This window comes from Doryrhamphus excisus, linkage group LG3 (assembly GCF_037039965.1).
Source record: "Doryrhamphus excisus strain RoL-2023G ecotype Guam linkage group LG3, RoL_Dexc_Guam_v1.1, whole genome shotgun sequence".
Lineage (NCBI taxonomy): Eukaryota > Metazoa > Chordata > Actinopteri > Syngnathiformes > Syngnathidae > Doryrhamphus > Doryrhamphus excisus.
This window is the reverse complement of record NC_136359.1, coordinates 7207655-7227067: the sequence shown is the minus strand read 5'-3', so window position 1 is coordinate 7227067 and position 19413 is coordinate 7207655. Positions and strand designations below refer to the sequence as shown.

The 19413-nt window shown below is 41.1% G+C and overlaps 1 protein-coding gene and 1 long non-coding RNA gene across 3 annotated transcripts; one reads left to right on the top strand and one right to left on the bottom strand.

Moving 5' to 3' along the window:
* On the bottom strand, positions 1-13260 carry LOC144898267 (uncharacterized). 2 transcript variants are annotated; one of them, XR_013627171.1, is made up of 6 exons: positions 12960-13260; positions 11912-11960; positions 11216-11340; positions 10250-11132; positions 9911-10066; positions 1-1316 (listed from the first exon to the last, which is right to left on the bottom strand). It is a non-coding gene; the product is annotated as an uncharacterized LOC144898267 (long non-coding RNA). The 2 variants fall into 2 exon arrangements; XR_013627170.1 differs by having other exon boundaries at positions 10250-11340.
* Positions 13261-16297: 3037 nt separating this feature from the next.
* Positions 16298-18962, top strand: LOC131127611 (uncharacterized). The gene is made up of 2 exons (XM_058069670.2): positions 16298-16783; positions 17369-18962. Exons 1-2 carry the CDS (start codon positions 16603-16605, stop codon positions 18799-18801), a joined length of 1614 nt encoding a protein of 537 aa, XP_057925653.2. The 5' UTR covers positions 16298-16602; the 3' UTR covers positions 18802-18962.
* Positions 18963-19413: the final 451 nt, after the last annotated feature.

The window sequence follows — 19413 nt, the reverse complement described above, 5'->3', positions numbered from 1 at the left end:
GTACAAGGAACTACACCTGACAAGGATTTATTTAAAACAAGGGATAAAGCCACATTTCTGTACAACATAGCCAAAACTTCAGCTTTTTACAATAAACATGTTAGAGATGCACTACAGCTTTCCTTCCAAAATTGTCATTATTAGAAATAACAATCCGAAAATATAATTTAACCAGATCAACCACTGAAAGTGCAACCGCTATCATTTGTGAGTTACAAAGTGCTAATATGTCAAATGCCACATTGTCTGCTCATGATGGGCTGAGGTATATTGTTAATATTGGCGTCACTACTAATATGGTACCTTTACATTTCTACTTATGTGCGGTGGACCAAATGGGACAAAATTAAATAAATCAATCTCTAAAGAACTAAATGTGTCAAATAGTTAATAGTTAAATTTTATTATTTCATGGCTCTGGGGTGCAGCGTCATGAATTATGTATCACAAACACCCATCAAAATCTGTGGGTGTGACTAACGTCAATCTGGTCGAATGGTCTGAAGTCCAGAAGTTATACAAACTCCTAACTTTCTCGGGAGTTGGTGAAAGGTAGGATAAATGAACATTTGAGGTTACTTTTACCTTCACTGTAAAACTGAAGGTGGTGATATTTGATCCCACATTGACAACAGTCACGTCTTCAATTAAGGCAGAAGTAACCTTACATTATTAATTTATTCCTTTCATTGTAGTTTATATTACGCATTTACAATTGTTTTACACATGTAACATAATGTTAACATGGGGTTAACATTTTTGAGAGTCAACCATAGATGGTCAATGTAATGTAGTTCAGTTTGCCAGCCATTTTGTTTAGTTAGCTAATAGGAATTCTAATAAAATTGATGTTTTCTGATAAACATACATCAAGAACAAAGATGGGCAACAATGCATTAACAATACAACAATGTACTGTATGTCAAGGAAGTGAACAAATGTAACAGACTGTAAAACTGGAAGGGTAGGATACAATAAGTAAGGTGATGCGTGTTTAAATTAATTAAACCATGACCATTGTATGATAACCAAAACATGCATGCAATTCAAGGAAAAATTGTACATAGATTTTTGACTAATCCCCCCCCCCCCCAAAAAAAAATTAACACTAACACTGGCAGACACTACCCAATGTTCTGCTATTAATTAAAGAAAACAAAGATTAAACACTGGAACATACTACCAGTGCTAAGACATGCTCTTTTGTTAAAAGTGAAATTTACCAGGTACTCCTTGACGAGGGAAGCTGGATCCTCGTTGAGGTAGATAATCAGGCTCTTCAGAACACACTCCCTCTTCGCATCTATTTCATCACACTGAAACACATGTACATGCATTTGGCGTTAATAAGTGGGACTGTGGCAGAGAAGAGAGGAAACCTCAAATAATTCTGGCCACCTGAGCAGGAGAAGGAGGGGGAAGTGATTTAATTAGGGGACACCTGTGAGCATGGAGAGAACAAAGGGCAGAGGAAAAGGAGATTCCGTGTGTGAAGTGAGAGTGGAAAAGAAAGGAGACGATCAGAACTAATAGCAGATTATTTTTAAGTCATTCAAGATCCTAATCGAAAAAGGAATGAACTCAAGTAAATGTGGAAACTGAAGGAGAAACTGAGACAAGACAAACTATCAGCGGTAAAGAAGAAAGTTTCTTGAAGCAGGTTGGATCTGAGTCTCTGTTGGACCTGCTGTCCGTGGCTGTTTTGTCCCTCCTCTGTTGTCGGCAAAAGCTAAGTCTGGTCTCCTGCCTTTGACTCTCCTGGCTTCCTCCATTTTCCTTTCTCCTCACATTCCCCTTACCTTCTGGTTTCCTCAGCTCCTGGAACATTACAGCTCCCAACCCATACACCTACACTAATCATTGCCCCTTCTTTCATATCGAACTGGACTGAACTGATTGTGAAAGGACTTGTGAACTATTTAACCCCCTGCAAACACTACACACACACATACACATACACACACACACACTCCCACGCCTCACAGAGGGAAAAGACTATCTGGGTTCCTAATTTATCGGACTTAATTAATGGACATTTAATTTATTTTTTGTGAATCCGCTTTTGAGTTTGCAGTAGATTATTTTGTGAATATGACTTTTTTCATTATGAGAATTTGAAGGATTTTTTGTGATTACATTGAATATAAATGATGATTTGAAGGATTCTTTGTGATTACATTGAATATAAATGATAATATGAAGAATTTGATTTTTTTTGAAGGAAGTAAATGCAAATGATGATTTGAATAATTTGAATGTTCTTTTCCTGGATTTGAATATAAATTATATTGACTTTGAGTATCTTATGTATTTTTTTTTTCACTTCTGTAGCACAGGTTAAGCTAGCCGGATGAATAAATCCAAAGGTTATCTTGTAAATTGACAGGTCAGTTTATCTTGTCCCTGTCTGGCGCCCAACCATTGTTCCTATTTTTAATCGTTTTGATACCTTTGGTAAAAGCCTACGCTACAGAAATGGCGCCCAATGTGGGGCTCGAGGCCATGAGTTAAAGCTGCAATTGTTGTTTTGATGTGCTATACTATGCAATGCTTATGTTTTTGCTAATACTCTTGCATGTTTGAATGTTTTTGTCAATGTTATGCATGTTAACTGTTCTTTGATGCTATCCTGCATGCATTAAGGGTTTTCGCAAGCTACTTTGGATTGCTGCTGTGGGTATACTGCTTTGATTGCTGTGATTGACTCTGTAATGCTGCAGTTAATGAAAAATGCACATCTCACCTAATTTATTTTGATATATCACACAACTTACATTATGGATAATCAGCAGACTTCTTCAGTGTCGCCATCAGTTTCTCTGGATATAGAAGCTCCTGATGTTCATACCCCTGTCCATAACTATGGTGCAAATAGTGCACACTTACAGACTTACTTCACAACTCCCCATCAGCCACAAGGTGGAATAACTGACGCCTCTGGCCATTATACGTCTGTTCCCCCACATGAAAATATTTCTTTTGTCCATCAATCTCTCGCTTGGGAATCTGAAGCAGTGTCCTCTTCACCTGATCCAGAAAGCAGACATCTGAATCTCAATGTTTCTCCTTCTTATTCCGTATCTCCAGTACAATGTGATCTTCCACAAGCCATCCCTACTCCTGCTCGGAACTTGAATCAACTGGTAGCAAAAACCCAGGAGGGTTGGGACCGAGTTAATAAAGGAATAGAAGATCAAAGTTTAGCCCTTAAAGACTTAACAACATGTTTGAAAGAAAATCAACATACATCAAATGACCACCTTAAAGAACTTAAAGATCTTATTAGCACAAATCATCGCCAACTCATTACAAATATTGTCTCTTACAAAGAAGGAATGGAAAGAGAAATTGATAATATTGTGAAAGGAACCAAACTGATCCTGGAAGAGGAATTGAAAAATTCTGAAATCTCTCTTCTGTCAGAGATTCGCTTTATGGTAGAGCAACTTCAAGCTGAAGTTCAAGGAGAGCTCAAGTGTTTTCATACAGATACTCAAAAAAGCATCTATGAGTTGTCAAAAATGATACAGGCAGCTAATGTGGAGCTAACAAAGCTGACTAATAATCTGGAGAAAGTAGAAGCTGAGAGTAAAGAACAATTACAACGTCTGGAACAAAAAACCTCTTCTTTGGAGAGAAAACTTGAAGCTATCATGACCAAAGCCACTCTTAGTCCCTCTCAAGAAAGCTCTCTTTCTTGTTCAATAGAAAAACCTTCGATACCTATTCACACCACATCAGCTGTGAAAAGTGATCATATCAGGTTGACCTTTCCAACCTATGGTTCAACTGATGATGATCCTGATCCTCTCAATTATCTTTCCAAGTGTCATGATTTTCTTGCCCTACATCCCTTATCCGACACTGAGATTTTAGCAACTTTCAGAACTGTACTCCAGGGGACTGCTCGTGACTGGTGGGAAATCGCAAGATCTAAAGTGACTACTTGGAGTCAGTTTGAAACTGTTTTCCTTTCTGCTTTCTTATCAGAAGATTATGAAGACGAGCTGGCTGAACGGGTCAGGACAAGAAAACAACAAGAGAAGGAAACTATCAGAGACTTCGCTTTTTCTTACAGAGCCCTCTGCAAAAGATGGAAGCCTACTCTAACAGAAGCTAGCATAGTGAAAATGATTCTGAGAAATATTAACCCTCTTCTTGCCAGTCAGCTCAGAGGCAGAGTTGACACTGTTGAAGATCTAGTCCGCCTGGGTCACCAAATAGAAAAAGACCAGGAACAGCAGTTGGAATACAATCAGAGAGTGAATGTTAAACATGTCAACCCCGTTCCAAAAAATACAAACTCAGGTCAGCCGGTTGACAAAACCAGACACCCTGTTTTATGTTGGAGATGTAATGGTAATCATCCTCCGGGTTCTTGCCCACATTACAGTACACCTGGCCGTTCCATTAATCCCCAGCAGGTGTCCAAACATCCTCCACGAGCTTTAAAACCAAAGGGAATGCCTGGGAATGGTTCTGTATCACTGATAAAATCCAAAAAATTCTTCCGACCAACATCTTCACGAGTCCGGAAAGCCTCAAATGAGGCAAGGTCAGAGGTTAAAGGTGAGCCCCTTGGTGCTTTGTCTAGTCCCCAACAACTCCTAGTGCCAGTTTCAATCGGTACATGGCGTGGAAAAGCCATAGTTGACACAGGAGCTAGTTACACCCTCATTCATGAGTATCTGTGGGTAGAATTAAAGGGCTCAACAGCTAATCTTCAACCATGGGTAGAAGGCCCCTTGTATTTAGCTAATGGGGAAGCAGCCACTCCAATTGGGTGGGAAAACCTTTCTATCGATCTTCAAGGGCACATGACCAGTTTACCAGTAGCTGTACTTGGGCCAGAAGCTCTGGCTTATGGTATAGTTCTTGGCCTTGATTATATTTCTAGCGTCGGAATGATAATCAGTGTGGCTGATAGAGTTTATAGCTTTAAGTCAGACCCCTCTCTTACTTATCCCTTTCAGCCAGGTAATGCATCCCTCCCCCAGAAGAGTGATAAGGCAGGGTCATCACCTCTCCTAAGCCATCAGGGTCAGAAACTTTCGCTTATAAGTTCAGTACCACCTCCCAATCTCTCCCTCGAGCCAGTGCGAATGGAAGTCAAAGATTACATTAACATTGCTGTATCTGAGGCTCATTTGCAAGATGGAGAAAAGAAACACTTAAAACAGATTCTTGAGTCTCACCCACAAGTCTGTACAAATAAACCAGGAAAGACTGATGTTTTACAGCACACCATATATACCACTAATGTCATCCCAATCAAACAAAGACCATACAGGTTGTCACCTGCTAAACAAGCAATCGTTGAGGAACAGTTAAGGGAGATGATTTCCACTGGAGTTGTGGAACCCTCTCATTCTGGATGGGCCTCTCCTGTAGTCCTCCCACCAAAAAAAGATGGTGGCCACAGATTTTGCGTGGATTTTAGAAAAGTGAATGCTGCAACTGAAACAGATGCATATCCTCTGCCTAACATCAATGAAATTCTGGAGTCACTGTCTGGAGCCTCTCTCTTTTCCACTATTGACTTGAACAGCGGATACTGGCAGGTGCCCATGGATCCTGTCAGCAAAGCGAAAACTGCTTTTGTCACCCACTCTGGACTGTACCACTTCAATGTCATGCCTTTTGGTCTAAAGAATGCACCAGCCACTTTCCAAAGACTCATGGAAAGAGTCTTGGAGGGTCTGCGGGGAGAGATTTGTCTAGTTTATCTAGATGACATAATTGTTTATTCTTCATCTGTCACTCAACATTTTGAGCGTCTGCAGATGGTAATAGATCGACTCCAGAAGGCCAATCTGACCATCAATCTGAAGAAGTCCAAATTCTGTCTCAGAGAAATCAGATTTCTTGGTCACATTGTTTCTGGTAAAGGAGTCAGAGCTGATCCTGACAAAGTGGAGGCCATTCAGGCCTATCCAGTGCCAACAAATCTCAAAGAAGTTCAGAGATTCTTAGGACTTGCCGGATGGTATCACAAGTTTGTACCGGACTTCTCAAAAACTGCTCAACCCTTGAATGACCTTAAGAAAAAGGGAAACCCTTTCATCTGGAGCCAAGCTTGCCAGCAGGCCTTTGACCAGCTTAAGTCCAGTTTGACCTCTCCACCTATCTTAGGTCACCCAAATCCAGACTTGCCTTTCTTCGTCTACACTGACGCAAGCAATACTGGTCTAGGAGCAGTGTTAACACAGAAGGAGAACCGTGGAACTGAAGTGGTTCTGGCATATGCCAGCAGGACCTTAAACAGAGCTGAAATGAATTACTCTGTAACAGAAAAAGAATGTCTTGCAATCATTTGGGCTCTAGAAAGATGGCAACACTATCTTGAACCAACGCTCTTTACCGTAATCACAGACCATTCTGCCTTGAAATGGGTCCTCTCATCCACAAAAACTACTAGTCGGTTGATCAGATGGGCTCTGAGATTACAGAGATTTGACTTTATCGTAGAATACCGCAAGGGGAAACTTAATGGTGCTCCAGATGCTCTTTCCAGGATTCCTTGCCACAGCAGATGTTTTCTGTACTCTAATAAAAAAGAGGAGAACCTTCAAATATCCCTTGACCGGGTTTGGGAAGAACAAAAGAAGGACATAAATGTGGAACAAGTCATGAAGCAGCTAGCTGAAGGAAACAAAAAAGTAAAACAGGAGTTTGTCATTCTAGAAGACAAATTGTATCACAAAAAGCAAATGTCTGAAAATGAAATCCACTATAGGCTTTACATTCCTCGCAGTCTGGTTCAGGAGATTCTTCAGAACTATCATGAGAACCCTTTAAGTGGACATGCTGGAATTTTCAAAACCTATAAACGACTTTATGAAGTGGCATATTGGCCTGGAATGTGGACTGATGTAAAAAACTTCATTAAGACATGTCATGTTTGTCAAAGTCTGAAAGCAGATAACCAAAAACCTGCTGGAAAAATCCAACAAACCACTGTCAAAAGCCCTAATGAAATGTTAGGTATTGATCTTATGGGTCCTTTACCAAAAAGTCCTGATAGAAATGATTATCTGTTGGTTGTGGTGGATTACTTTACACGTTGGGTTGAATTGAGTCCATTACGAACTGCTACAGCCCAAACAGTAGCCCGATTCCTGAGAAAAGAAATCTTCACAAGATGGGGTGTACCTGATTACATCTTGTCTGATCGAGGATCACAGTTTGTGTCAGCAGTTTTCCGTGAACTCTGTGAACAATGGACTGTGACTCCCAAACTAACCACTGCCTATCATCCACAAACTAATATGACTGAAAGAGTGAATCGTAATTTGAAATGTATGATAGCCTCTTATCTGGATAATAATCATGCCAGGTGGGATCAATACCTTCCTGAATTTAGATTTGCAATAAATTCTGCTGTTCAAGAAACTACTGGTGTAACCCCTGCAGAGTTGCAAATTGGTAGAAAGCTCATTAGCCCAATAGACAAAGTTCTCAAAGGACAGATTTATCCCCCTGATAAACCAGCCTATGATGTGGTCCACCGCATGAAACAACTCAAAACCGCTGTTGAGGAAAACATAAGAAAATCAAAACTTAGGCAACTGAGAAATTACAACAAAAACCGCAGAACTGTTAGTTTCAGACCTCGACAGAGAGTGTGGGTAAGGAATTTTCCTCAGTCACAGGCAAAGGATAAGTTCACCTCCAAACTAGGAAAAAAGTGGAAAGGACCCTACCGTGTAGTTAAACAACTTGGACCCCTGAACTACAGAGTGGTTTTAGAGGATACAGGTCAGGATGTAAGAACTGTACATGTTTGTAATCTTAAACCTTTCTACCCTATTGCTGAGGACCTGGAACATATGGAAAGACGAAAAGTACTCGATATCCTGCAGGAAAGCTCGGAAGAGGAGGATTTCCCAGGGTTCTCGGACTAGAATTAGACTGATCCACCAATCTCGGCATTACCACTATGCGTGGTCTTGTCAAGGGGGGGAGATGTGGCAGAGAAGAGAGGAAACCTCAAATAATTCTGGCCACCTGAGCAGGAGAAGGAGGGTGATTTAATTAGGGGACACCTGTGAGCATGGAGAGAACAAAGGGCAGAGGAAAAGGAGATTCCGTGTGTGAAGTGAGAGTGGAAAAGAAAGGAGACGATCAGAACTAATAGCAGATTATTTTTAAGTCATTCAAGATCCTAATCGAAAAAGGAATGAACTCAAGTAAATGTGGAAACTGAAGGAGAAACTGAGACAAGACAAACTATCAGCGGTAAAGAAGAAAGTTTCTTGAAGCAGGTTGGATCTGAGTCTCTGTTGGACCTGCTGTCCGTGGCTGTTTTGTCCCTCCTCTGTTGTCGGCAAAAGCTAAGTCTGGTCTCCTGCCTTTGACTCTCCTGGCTTCCTCCATTTTCCTTTCTCCTCACATTCCCCTTACCTTCTGGTTTCCTCAGCTCCTGGAACATTACAGCTCCCAACCCATACACCTACACTAATCATTGCCCCTTCTTTCATATCGAACTGGACTGAACTGATTGTGAAAGGACTTGTGAACTATTTAACCCCCTGCAAACACTACACACACACATACACATACACACACACACACTCCCACGCCTCACAGAGGGAAAAGACTATCTGGGTTCCTAATTTATCGGACTTAATTAATGGACATTTAATTTATTTTTTGTGAATCCGCTTTTGAGTTTGCAGTAGATTATTTTGTGAATATGACTTTTTTCATTATGAGAATTTGAAGGATTTTTTGTGATTACATTGAATATAAATGATGATTTGAAGGATTCTTTGTGATTACATTGAATATAAATGATAATATGAAGAATTTGATTTTTTTTGAAGGAAGTAAATGCAAATGATGATTTGAATAATTTGAATGTTCTTTTCCTGGATTTGAATATAAATTATATTGACTTTGAGTATCTTATGTATTTTTTTTTTCACTTCTGTAGCACAGGTTAAGCTAGCCGGATGAATAAATCCAAAGGTTATCTTGTAAATTGACAGGTCAGTTTATCTTGTCCCTGTCTGGCGCCCAACCATTGTTCCTATTTTTAATCGTTTTGATACCTTTGGTAAAAGCCTACGCTACAGGACATGGTAAACAACATAAAAAGCCAGTTGTGGAGATAATGCCTTTTTCTTATTTTTATCAATTACATAGAACATTGCAGTTTTTAAAGGGTAACTGCAGTTTTTGGAATTTTGCCCATCATTCTCAATCTTTATGTGAAAAATTAACATATTTCTTTCCCTTTTCTGTGCATTATAACACGAGAAAACAAGTTAAAATGAGCTAGCTTACAATGCTGTCATTGGGATACAGCTATTTCAACTATGAATACATCAGTCATCTTCCAGTTTTCAAAGCTCATTTCAATTTAAGAGAAATGGAAATACTTCTGCAGACTGAGATAAAAAGTTCAAGTTAATAATTATCGTGTGCTGGGGATCAACCATAATTACACCAAAATGATCAAAAAGCCAAAAAATTTACAATTGAAAAACATGTTTTGACTTTGACAAAAAATAATGCACAGAGTAGTGAATTCACTTCAAATCAATTCATTCATTCATTCATTCATTCATTCATTTTCTACCGCTTTTTCCTCACGAGGGTCACGGGGGTGCTGGAGCCTATCCCAGCTGTCTTCGGGCGAGAGGCGGGGTACACCCTGGACTGGTCGCCAGCCAATCACAGGGCACATATAGACAAACAACCATTCACACTCACATTCATACCTATGGACAATTTGGAGTCACCAATTAACCAATTCCTGTATGATAATTTGCCACTTGGCATTAAAAATTAAATTTCATACCGGAACAGCTGGGATAGGCTCCAGCATGCCCGCGACCCACGTGAGGGTGCTGTAGAAAATGAACGAATGAATGAATTTGATAACATCAATGTAATTAAAACCCACCTCATCATAGACTGCCAGGATATTCTTCATCTTCTGTCCCTTCGCTCCTCCTTTGGACTTGAAAAGGGAGTTGAGCTTTGGAGTAAAGTGGTCAAGCTGGGCGAAAAACTTTGACAGTAGTGGTTTTGTGGTGATTCTCATGAACTCATCATTCACCTGTGGGGAAAAAAAAAAAAAACTAATTAAATGTAAATACAATCACATACAGCAAGTGTGTGGAACCAGGACCGGACGATCGGACCTAAAGCTAGGAGAAATAACAACAACAGCTGAACAGCTGTCAACAACCCAGTTCTAAACCATATCAAAATGCAATAGTCCACCGTGGTGTATACTTACACCACTCTCCTGAAACAAGGCTGGCCATCGGTCTTTGAAGTCTTCGATCATTGGTCTCTCATCCACAATTTCCAGTCGTCTGTGGGAAAAAGTCTTTTCCATTTTTGTCTTTATCACCACCTCATTGAAGCGTTTCTTCATTTCTGATAGTATACTGATTCGCTCCTCCTCCAGACTTTCTGCAGTCTCGACTTTTGGGTGCAAAGGAATGTAGTGAACTTCTGCCTTCCTTGGCTTCTTTATACTGGCTGCTGCTTTTCCTTGTCCCTTCCTCTTGTGTTTTAAGGAGTTCACATGAATTTCAGGATCACCTAGCCGCCCCAGTTTTGTCCGATAGTTCTGCAGTTTGTATTTCAGTGATTGTTTCCAACCCCAAAATCCTGTCCTGTTCCCCAACTGCCCCAGACAAGGATGGGCTCTAGTTAAGGCTTCAGCCACCTCTTCACACTGATAATCTTTGGGATACTTTGTGTATTTCATTATTTCTTGAGCCAGTCCATCAAGAATTTGTCCTTTAAGTTTTGGTCCTGGGTAGAAATATGCGCCATCTCTCTCAAACTCATCATTTTTCAACTGCAACTCCAAGTCAGCCTCATATGAAAACTTTGGGACCACAAAAATCTTAGGCCAGCAGGAGCACTTGGAGAGCTGTACTTGAGGTGATGAATGTGGTGTTGATGTGTGGACTGTATCATCACTGCTGGATGAAGCCAATGAAGTGGTTTGGGGTAGCAGGGAGTCGGGAGATGTTTCAGGAGGTGAGGTTGGGTGTGGATTCAACTGCCCTGGGTCCACTGGGTACAGCATATGGTAGGTTCTTCAGGCAGCATCGTTGTCGTGCATATTACCTTCACTGTGCCTTTATCTTGAACATCTGACATATCTGTTAGGTTCATGAAAGCATTGAAGTCAGAATCCATATATTGGAGGCGGAAATCTTCTGCCAGCTGAAAAAATGTCTTTAACGTTGTTTGGAGCTCTTCCACAGTTGCTGGAAGTCCAGACACCAGGGGTAGTCTTCTTGAGTCGGAGTCATCACCGAAGATGATTCGCAGAACAGCAGGACATGTCATTTTCAAACACTTCTTACTCTGTGAAAAAATGTTGTAATTTTAGCACATCTATCACTGCAAATAAGCTAGGACTACCTCCTTTCACTTGTATAGTGCTTTTCCACCTCCAAGGCTCTTTGATACTGTTAGCACATTTACCTACTGATGCATCAGGAGCAAACGGGGGTTTAATATCTTGCCCAAAGGATATTTAGAGACATGGGAGGATGGAGGATCAAACCCACAACCTTCAGGTTGAGAGACAACCACTCTACCTCCTGAGCCATGTTGCCTCCTACAGTCAACATTAGGGCTACTCCTAGACTATAATACTAAATGAGGATGAAAAAAGCAGCATTATAAGTTGATCAGTGGCTGATTATTAAAAATGGTACTAACCTCTGACAATGATTAATCTTTTCAATATCAACATCCGCAAACCCCCAACCATATACTCAACAAGGGGATCAGGTCAGCCTCTCCAGTGCTTGATGAAGATAGCTTACTCCATGTGTTAAATGTACAAGGGCAATCGGTGTAGGGACATGGATATCGATAACTACCTCGAAGATGCCCATGCACCTGCCTAAAATGTTTCAACACCAAGTACCTGGTATCCGCTTCCAAACTGCACTCTTTGCAAGTCCACATTTATTAACCTATAAAACAAAAACAACAAATCACACACAGTAAATTAATAGTGTAGATAAATTAAAAAACTATATACCTAAATACTTACAAACTGTGAGAGGCTGCAAAAAGAGAGCTTGGTAACACAGCAAACCATATTGAACATTGAGCATCCATATTGAAAATAGGACAATGAAATAGTGACGTGCAGTACTAAATCCAGGTCAAAAACATTTTGCACCATCAGATTTTACTGAAATTTCATCTGCAGATAGATATTGACGTCAATTTATATCCTACACACTTTTTATCTTGTCCTGAAGCTCTGATTCATTAGTTTCAAAGGCTTAATGTAATGGACTTAATATTCAAAGTATTCTTTTCAGATTATGTGGTCCAACACACAGTATATTTTAAATTGAAGCTTTACCAAACGAACATCTATATATCTTTTCCTGTGAAAGAAATGCATTTTTACCGATGTCCCCTGCACGGACTCGCGCGCTTGCATTGTCAGATTTTAGCATCGCTACACACTTGTCGGCTCAGGCTAAATATGCCTGGGCAAGTTCACAGCAAGCCTGTAAGCAATGACATGCACACGACATGCATGAATGAATGAATGCACATAGTCTTCTTAGCGGACTAGATCCGCTAATAACAAAAACATGTCCACCGTACACGAAACTGCAACGCCATGTTGTTTGAATATACACAATACGTCAGTCTATAAGCGCGCCCACAGGCCCTGCCGTAGCTTGTCGCCGTGGCGTGAAAGCGAGAGCAAAGTACTTGCAGCAAAGTAGCAATGCTAGTGTTAAAATGAAGGGATAACTGCCTTTTATTAAAGTTATTGGACAACGAACTTCGCTTCGAAATTAAATAATGGTTGAATACGTTTGTAAAGCGAACCAAAAGAAGCAAGCATGCACACAGTATAGTCAGAACAATGGCGGTGGCAACTCTAACTTACTGTCCTGCTCAACAACTAACCTCCAGAACATTTCACAATACTAAAATATACTTACCCAAAACACAATGTTGTTTTCCCTGATCCAACGACGCTGACTTTGTAAAATTGCTGAGTCCCAAAATGGCGGACGCGGGTGCTCGCACAAGTAGGGAGAGAATGGCCAAGGTGTTTAGGGGCGTGGTCTTGCCCCGACACAATATTATGGTGTTACAGGTCCAAATGAGATTCTCTTCAGTCACACTTCTTAATTTTTATTGAATTTTATTTGAGGTAATACATTTTCACTGGACTAACAATGTAATAATGTGTTACCTCTAAGAAGGGCTTGAGTCTGTTCTTTTGTGTGACCCATTGTTTTTGTGTTACAGGTCCAAATGAGATTTACTCCAGTCAGACTTATTATTTTTTTTTTAGTTTTTACTGTAGGTAATATATTTTCACTGGACTAATAATATAAAAATGTGTTACCTTTAAGATTGGCTTGAGTCGTTTTTTTGAGTGCGGAGAAAAACCTTTTCATTGCTCAGTCTGCGGTAAAAGCTATTCTTACAAGAAGACCCTGAAGGCACACATGCGGACGCACAACGGATTTCGGTGAGTGCGGACAATTTAAAGGCTTGGAAGGTTTTGACAGCAGAACCTTGGTTAGTGTCATTACTTCATATCCAGATGTTCCGACTCTAACCAAAACAGACTTTAACTGAATCAATTGTTCCTGTAAGAAATAAGATAAATCCAATTAATCTGTTCCAGACAGCCAAAAATGTTCAAAATAGAGATGTCCGATGTCGGACATGCCGATAATGCCCAACTCTCAATTTCTGATATCAATATGTGTAACATCATATACAGTGAAGAAAATAAGTATTTGAACACCCTGCTATTTTGCTATTTCTCCCACTTAGAAATCATGGAGGGGTCTGAAATTTTCATCGTAGGTGCATGTCCACTGTGAGAGAGATAAACTAAAAAGAAAAATCCAGAAATCACAATGCATGATTTTTTAACAATTTATTTGTGTGATACAGCTGCAAATAAGTATTTGAACACCTGTGTATCATCTAGAATTCTGACCCTGAAAGACCTGTTAGTCTGCCCATTAGAAGTCCACCTGCACTCCATGTATCATCCTGAATCAGATGCACCTGTTTGAGGTCGTTAGCTGCATAAAGACACCTGTCCACCCCATACAATCAGTAAGACTTTAACTTGTAACATGGCGAAGACCAAAGAGCTGTCCAAAGACACCAGAGACAAAATTGTACACCTCCACAAGGCTGGAAAGGGCTACGGAGCAATTACCAAGCAGCTTGGTGAAAAAAGGTCCACTGTTGGAGCTATCATTAGAAAATGGAAGAAGCTAAACATGACGGTCAATCTCAATCGGAGTGGAGCCCCATGCAAGATATCACCTTGTGGGGTCTCAATGATTCTAAGAAAGGTGAGGAATCAGCCCAGAACTACACGACAGGACTTGGTCAATGACCTGAAAAGAGCTGGGACCACCGTTTCCAAGGTTACTGTAGGTAATACACTAAGACGTCATGATGTGAAATCATGCATGGCACGAAAGGTTCCCCTGCTTAAACCAGCACATGTCAAGGCCCGTCTTAAGTTTGCATATGACCATTTGGATGATACAGAGGAGTCATGGGAGAAAGTTTTATGGTCAGATGAGACCAAAATAGAACTTTTTGGTCATAATTCCAATAAGCGTGTTTGGAGGAAGAAGAATGAAGAGTACAATCCGAAGAACACCATCCCTACTGTGAAGCATGGGGGTGGTAGCATCATGCTTTGGGGGTGTTTTTCTGCACATGGGACAGGACAAGTGCACTGCATTAAAGAGAGGATGACTGGGGCCGTGTATTGTGAGATTTTGGGGAACAACCTCCTTCCCTCTGTCAGAGCATTGAAGATGGGTCGTGGCTGGGTCTTCCAACACGACAACGACCCGAAGCACACAGCCAGGAAAACCAAGGAGTGGCTCCGTAAGAAGCATATCAAGGTTCTAGCATGGCCCAGCCAGTCTCCAGACCTGAACCCAATCGAAAATCTTTGGAGGGAGCTCAAACTCCGTGTTTCTCAGCGACAGCCCAGAAACCTGACTGATCTAGAGAAGATCTGTGTGGAGGAGTGGGCCAAGATCCCTCCTGCAGTGTGTGCAAACCTGGTGAAAAACTACAGGAAACGTTTGACCTCTGTAATAGCAAACAAAGGCTACTGTACCAAATATTAACATTCATTTTCTCAGGTGTTCAAATACTTATTAGCAGCTGTATCACACAAATAAATTGTTAAAAAATCATGCATTGTGATTTCTGGATTTTTCTTTTTAGTTTATCTCTCTCACAGTGGACATGCACCTACGATGAAAATTTCAGACCCCTCCATGATTTCTAAGTGGGAGAAATAGCAAAATAGCAGGGTGTTCAAATACTTATTTTCTTCACTGTATCTCCTTTGGTGGAATTAACACATGTATGTTGTGAAGCTAATGGATTCAGCATCAGCAATTAGCTTGAAAACAACATTGTACAACTGGAAGCTAACATGAGAGAAGTTTGGCGAATCCTGCGTCTTGCTAGATAGGAAAGGCCTGCTTGTCCAGCCAGGGCGACACGCTCCATGATTTTCCCGATTTGGCCCTGGGAATTGGAAGGATTGATGGACAAATGCTTTGCAGTCATTGCAGACCGTGAGTAACGTTAGCCAGAAGCAAATTAGCTTCTTACTCGCCACCCACGGTTGTTTACACGCTTCAGACGTGCTTTGATGAGGTCATCATCTGCATGCTGGAAAATAGGGGAGCTCGTCGACCGATGTTTAGCATTTTTTAAACCCGACATTACCCGATATTAGACTTTTATTCCAATATTGGGCCAACATTATCGCATCTCACAAAAGTTGTTCTTAGCGTTTTCAATTGTAGTTTGGCATGCGGAAAACAATGGCTAGGCACATAAATGATGAATGAAAGCTGACATTTACCTTCATTGGAAAAAAAACAGGAACATGGTGGAGGTTATAAAACTATAAAAATGTTTGAGAGTCGCGGCGGTGACATCACCATGTATGTAGCGGTTGCCATTGTTTAGCTCGCTGATGTATGTAAAATTGTATATCTGTATAATGTAGCTGAAAATGTATTTTATTGTTAATTTAAAAAAAATACTAAATAATGACTTTGATTGACATGACTTGAAAAAAAAGAAATAACTTTGAACTAAAAGTTTTCAATCTAAGGGAAACACATTGGTAAGTCCATACATCGGATTATTTGACTTGTGAGCATTGCTTGTTCGACAAAAAAAACAGACATATCAGATGCTCTTAATTTGAAGTTTCAACGCAAACATCCGCTCTGAACACGCACGTCCGCCATGTTGGGGAAAGCAGCGAGCCGGGCAAGGTTCAATAAAAAATATGCCCAATGCGTACACTCTGATGAAATGGATGAATGTTATTCAACGAAGATGACTAAATAACATGTCCTCGGTGTACTGTGGAAGTAGCAGTCAAGTAATTTGTCTTACGGGTTGAGTCTCGGGTCTTTAATACCGCTGCAAAATGGCAGAAGCAGTAAAACATTACGGGTGACGCCTGCAGCTGCCGTAAAACCTCAATCAAAGCCGTAAAAAGGCGGAAGTCGAGACTCGAGACGACAAGAGACAGGTCAATATCAAGACAGCATCAAAATGTTGAAAGAGTTGGTGAAGGAGCGACTCTTGGCGGCGGCTGAGGAAATATTCGGGCTGTTCGAAAGAACGATGGCGTCCTACGAGGAGGAACTTTCTCGAACGAGAGAGGAGAAGGAGCGACATCGACGACAACTGGAGGCTGTTAGCAAGACTCACCAGAGTGTGCTCCACGTTGAAGGTATGTTGACTATCTACTTTTTACTACTTCTACTGTTTACTATCCCACTACTTTGTCCCGTTTGCGAACAGGGTCTTTCTGGGAAAAGTTGTCCGATAAAAGTCATTTAGTCACCTCGACACCAGGTTAGGGTGACCATCTAAAGCAGGGGTGTCCAAAGCCAGGCCCCGGGGGCCATTTACGACCTGCAGCTGGGGTAATGTTACAAGAATAAAGACAAAATATTAGGAATAAAGTCATAATAGAAAGGCGGCTATTAAAAATGAGCAGAAAGTAACAAGTACATCCGTCATTCATTCGCCGAACTTCCTTCCTGTGTTCATTGAGTTCACATCCTGTTTTTGCGAATGTTCACATGAGCAAAATACTGGAAGTATTACATGTTATCAAGAATGTACTACTGCTACTACATGCTCACAGCATGGATATAAAACCTTGTTGGGGGGGTTGTTAGAAGGCTTTATAATGGAAATAAGCGTATACCTATTTTGACCAATCAGGGAAAAATACTCAGCTTTGAACTGCTTCAAAGTTGCATTTGACATGTCTGAGCTGAAGTCTGTTTGTGTCGCTTGTGTACCGCAGACTCCCAGCAGCCGACTGGTCGTCAAGAAGAATGCTCCCCTGGGCCGCAGGAGGGGAGCTCCACTTGGAATCAGGAGGATCCCCAGCCCCGCCTCCTTAAAGAGGAGGAGGAGGAGGAAGAGGAGGAACCCTGGACCTCTCAGGAGGGAGAGTGTCTTCTGGACCCGGAGGAGGCCGATCTCGCCAAGTTGCCACGGACTGTTATCTCGATGAAGATTGAAGAGCATGAAGACGGACCACAAGCAGACAAGCTCTTAGCTCCGCTATCAGATCGCGACGACACAACGTCAGACTCTCCTGAGAATGAAGGCGGGGACGACACCCAAGGACCTTTGAGCAGAGATATACACTCTACCTCGACCTTCACAGATATACACTGTGAAAGTCTGACCGCTGAGTGTTCCAAAAATGGGATGGGCGAAAAATGTTTCACCTGCTCAGTTTGTGCAAAAAGCTTTTCTGATAGGAGTTATTTTCCGCTACACACGAGAACGCACACTGGAGAGAAACCCTTTAGCTGTCCAGTTTGTGACAAACGATTCTCTCAAAATTCACATCTGCTTTCACACATGAGAACGCACACCGAAGAAAAACCTTTTAGTTGCCCAGTTTGTGGTAAACGCTGCACTCAAAAGTCAAACATGCTGTCACACATGGTCACTCACACAGAAAAAAAACCTTTTGGTTGCTCATTTTGCAGCAAAACATTTGCACAGAAGATGTCTCTGATTGCACACAAAGAAAAACACACTGGAGAAAAACCCTTCAGGTGTTCTGTTTGCGGCAAAGGCTTTTCTTACAAGACAAGGATGAGAGCGCACATGCTGACACACGATGGAGGAAATGGCTTCAGTTGCTCCATCTGTGGTGAAAGATTCCCCCAAAAGGCAGAACTGCAATCACACATGAAAACGCACACAGGAGAGAAACCCTTTAGCTGTCCAGTTTGTGACAAAGGATTCTCTCAAAACTCACATCTGAGAGCACACATGAGAACGCACACAGAAGAAAAACCTTTTAGTTGCCCAGTTTGTGGTAAACAATGCACTCAAAAGTCAAACATGCTGTCACACATGGTCACCCACACAGAAAAAAAACCTTTTGGTTGCGCAGTTTGCGGTAAAACATTTGCGCAGAAAGTGTCTTTGATTGCACACGAAGAAAAACACACCGGAGAAAAACCCTTTAGGTGTTCCATTTGCGGCAAAGGCTTTTCTTACAAGACGAGGATGAGAGCGCACATGCTGGCGCACGATGGAGGAAATGGCTTCAGTTGCTCAGTCTGTGGGGAAAGATTCTCCCAAAAGGCAGAACTACGATCACACATGAGAACGCACACAGGAGAGAAACCTTTTGATTGTTCACTTTGTGATAAAAGTTACTCTTATAAGAAAACATTGTCAGTACACATGCGGACGCACAATGGAGAATAAACATTTCCCTCTACGGTTTGTTGCTAAAAGATCCATTGATTTAATTTCTGCATTATTTGTATGCATGCTGTTGTGTTCCTCATTTTGTTGACTTGAAAATGCCTTCATAAACTCCTAAAAATGCACCTCAGACATGTTATTTCAGTATGTGTATTCATGTTTAAATACTTACAAATGACATATATATATATATATATATATATATATATATATATATATATATATATATATATATATATAAAATGAATAAATAAAGATAACATAAAATAAGAATACTCACTTGCAGGCATCAATACCGTCGCAAGATGGCAGCAATGTGAATCCACAGTGGTGGTGGCTGCCATAAAACCATCGAAGAAGAACAAGACTGAATAGGAGAAAAGAGGGCGAGAATTAGCAAGGCTCCAAGCGTATTAACCGCCCTCGGTTAAAACGTCAAACATGTTGAAAGAGCCCGCAAAACGTCCCAAGAAGAAGAAAAAGGCGGAAGTTGAAGAGCAGGAGGCCCATCGCTTCACTGTTGGTGCACACGCTAACCAAAACAACAATGTTGAAAGAGTTGGTGAAGGAGCGACTGTTGGCGGCAGCTGACGAAATATTGGCGCTGTTTGA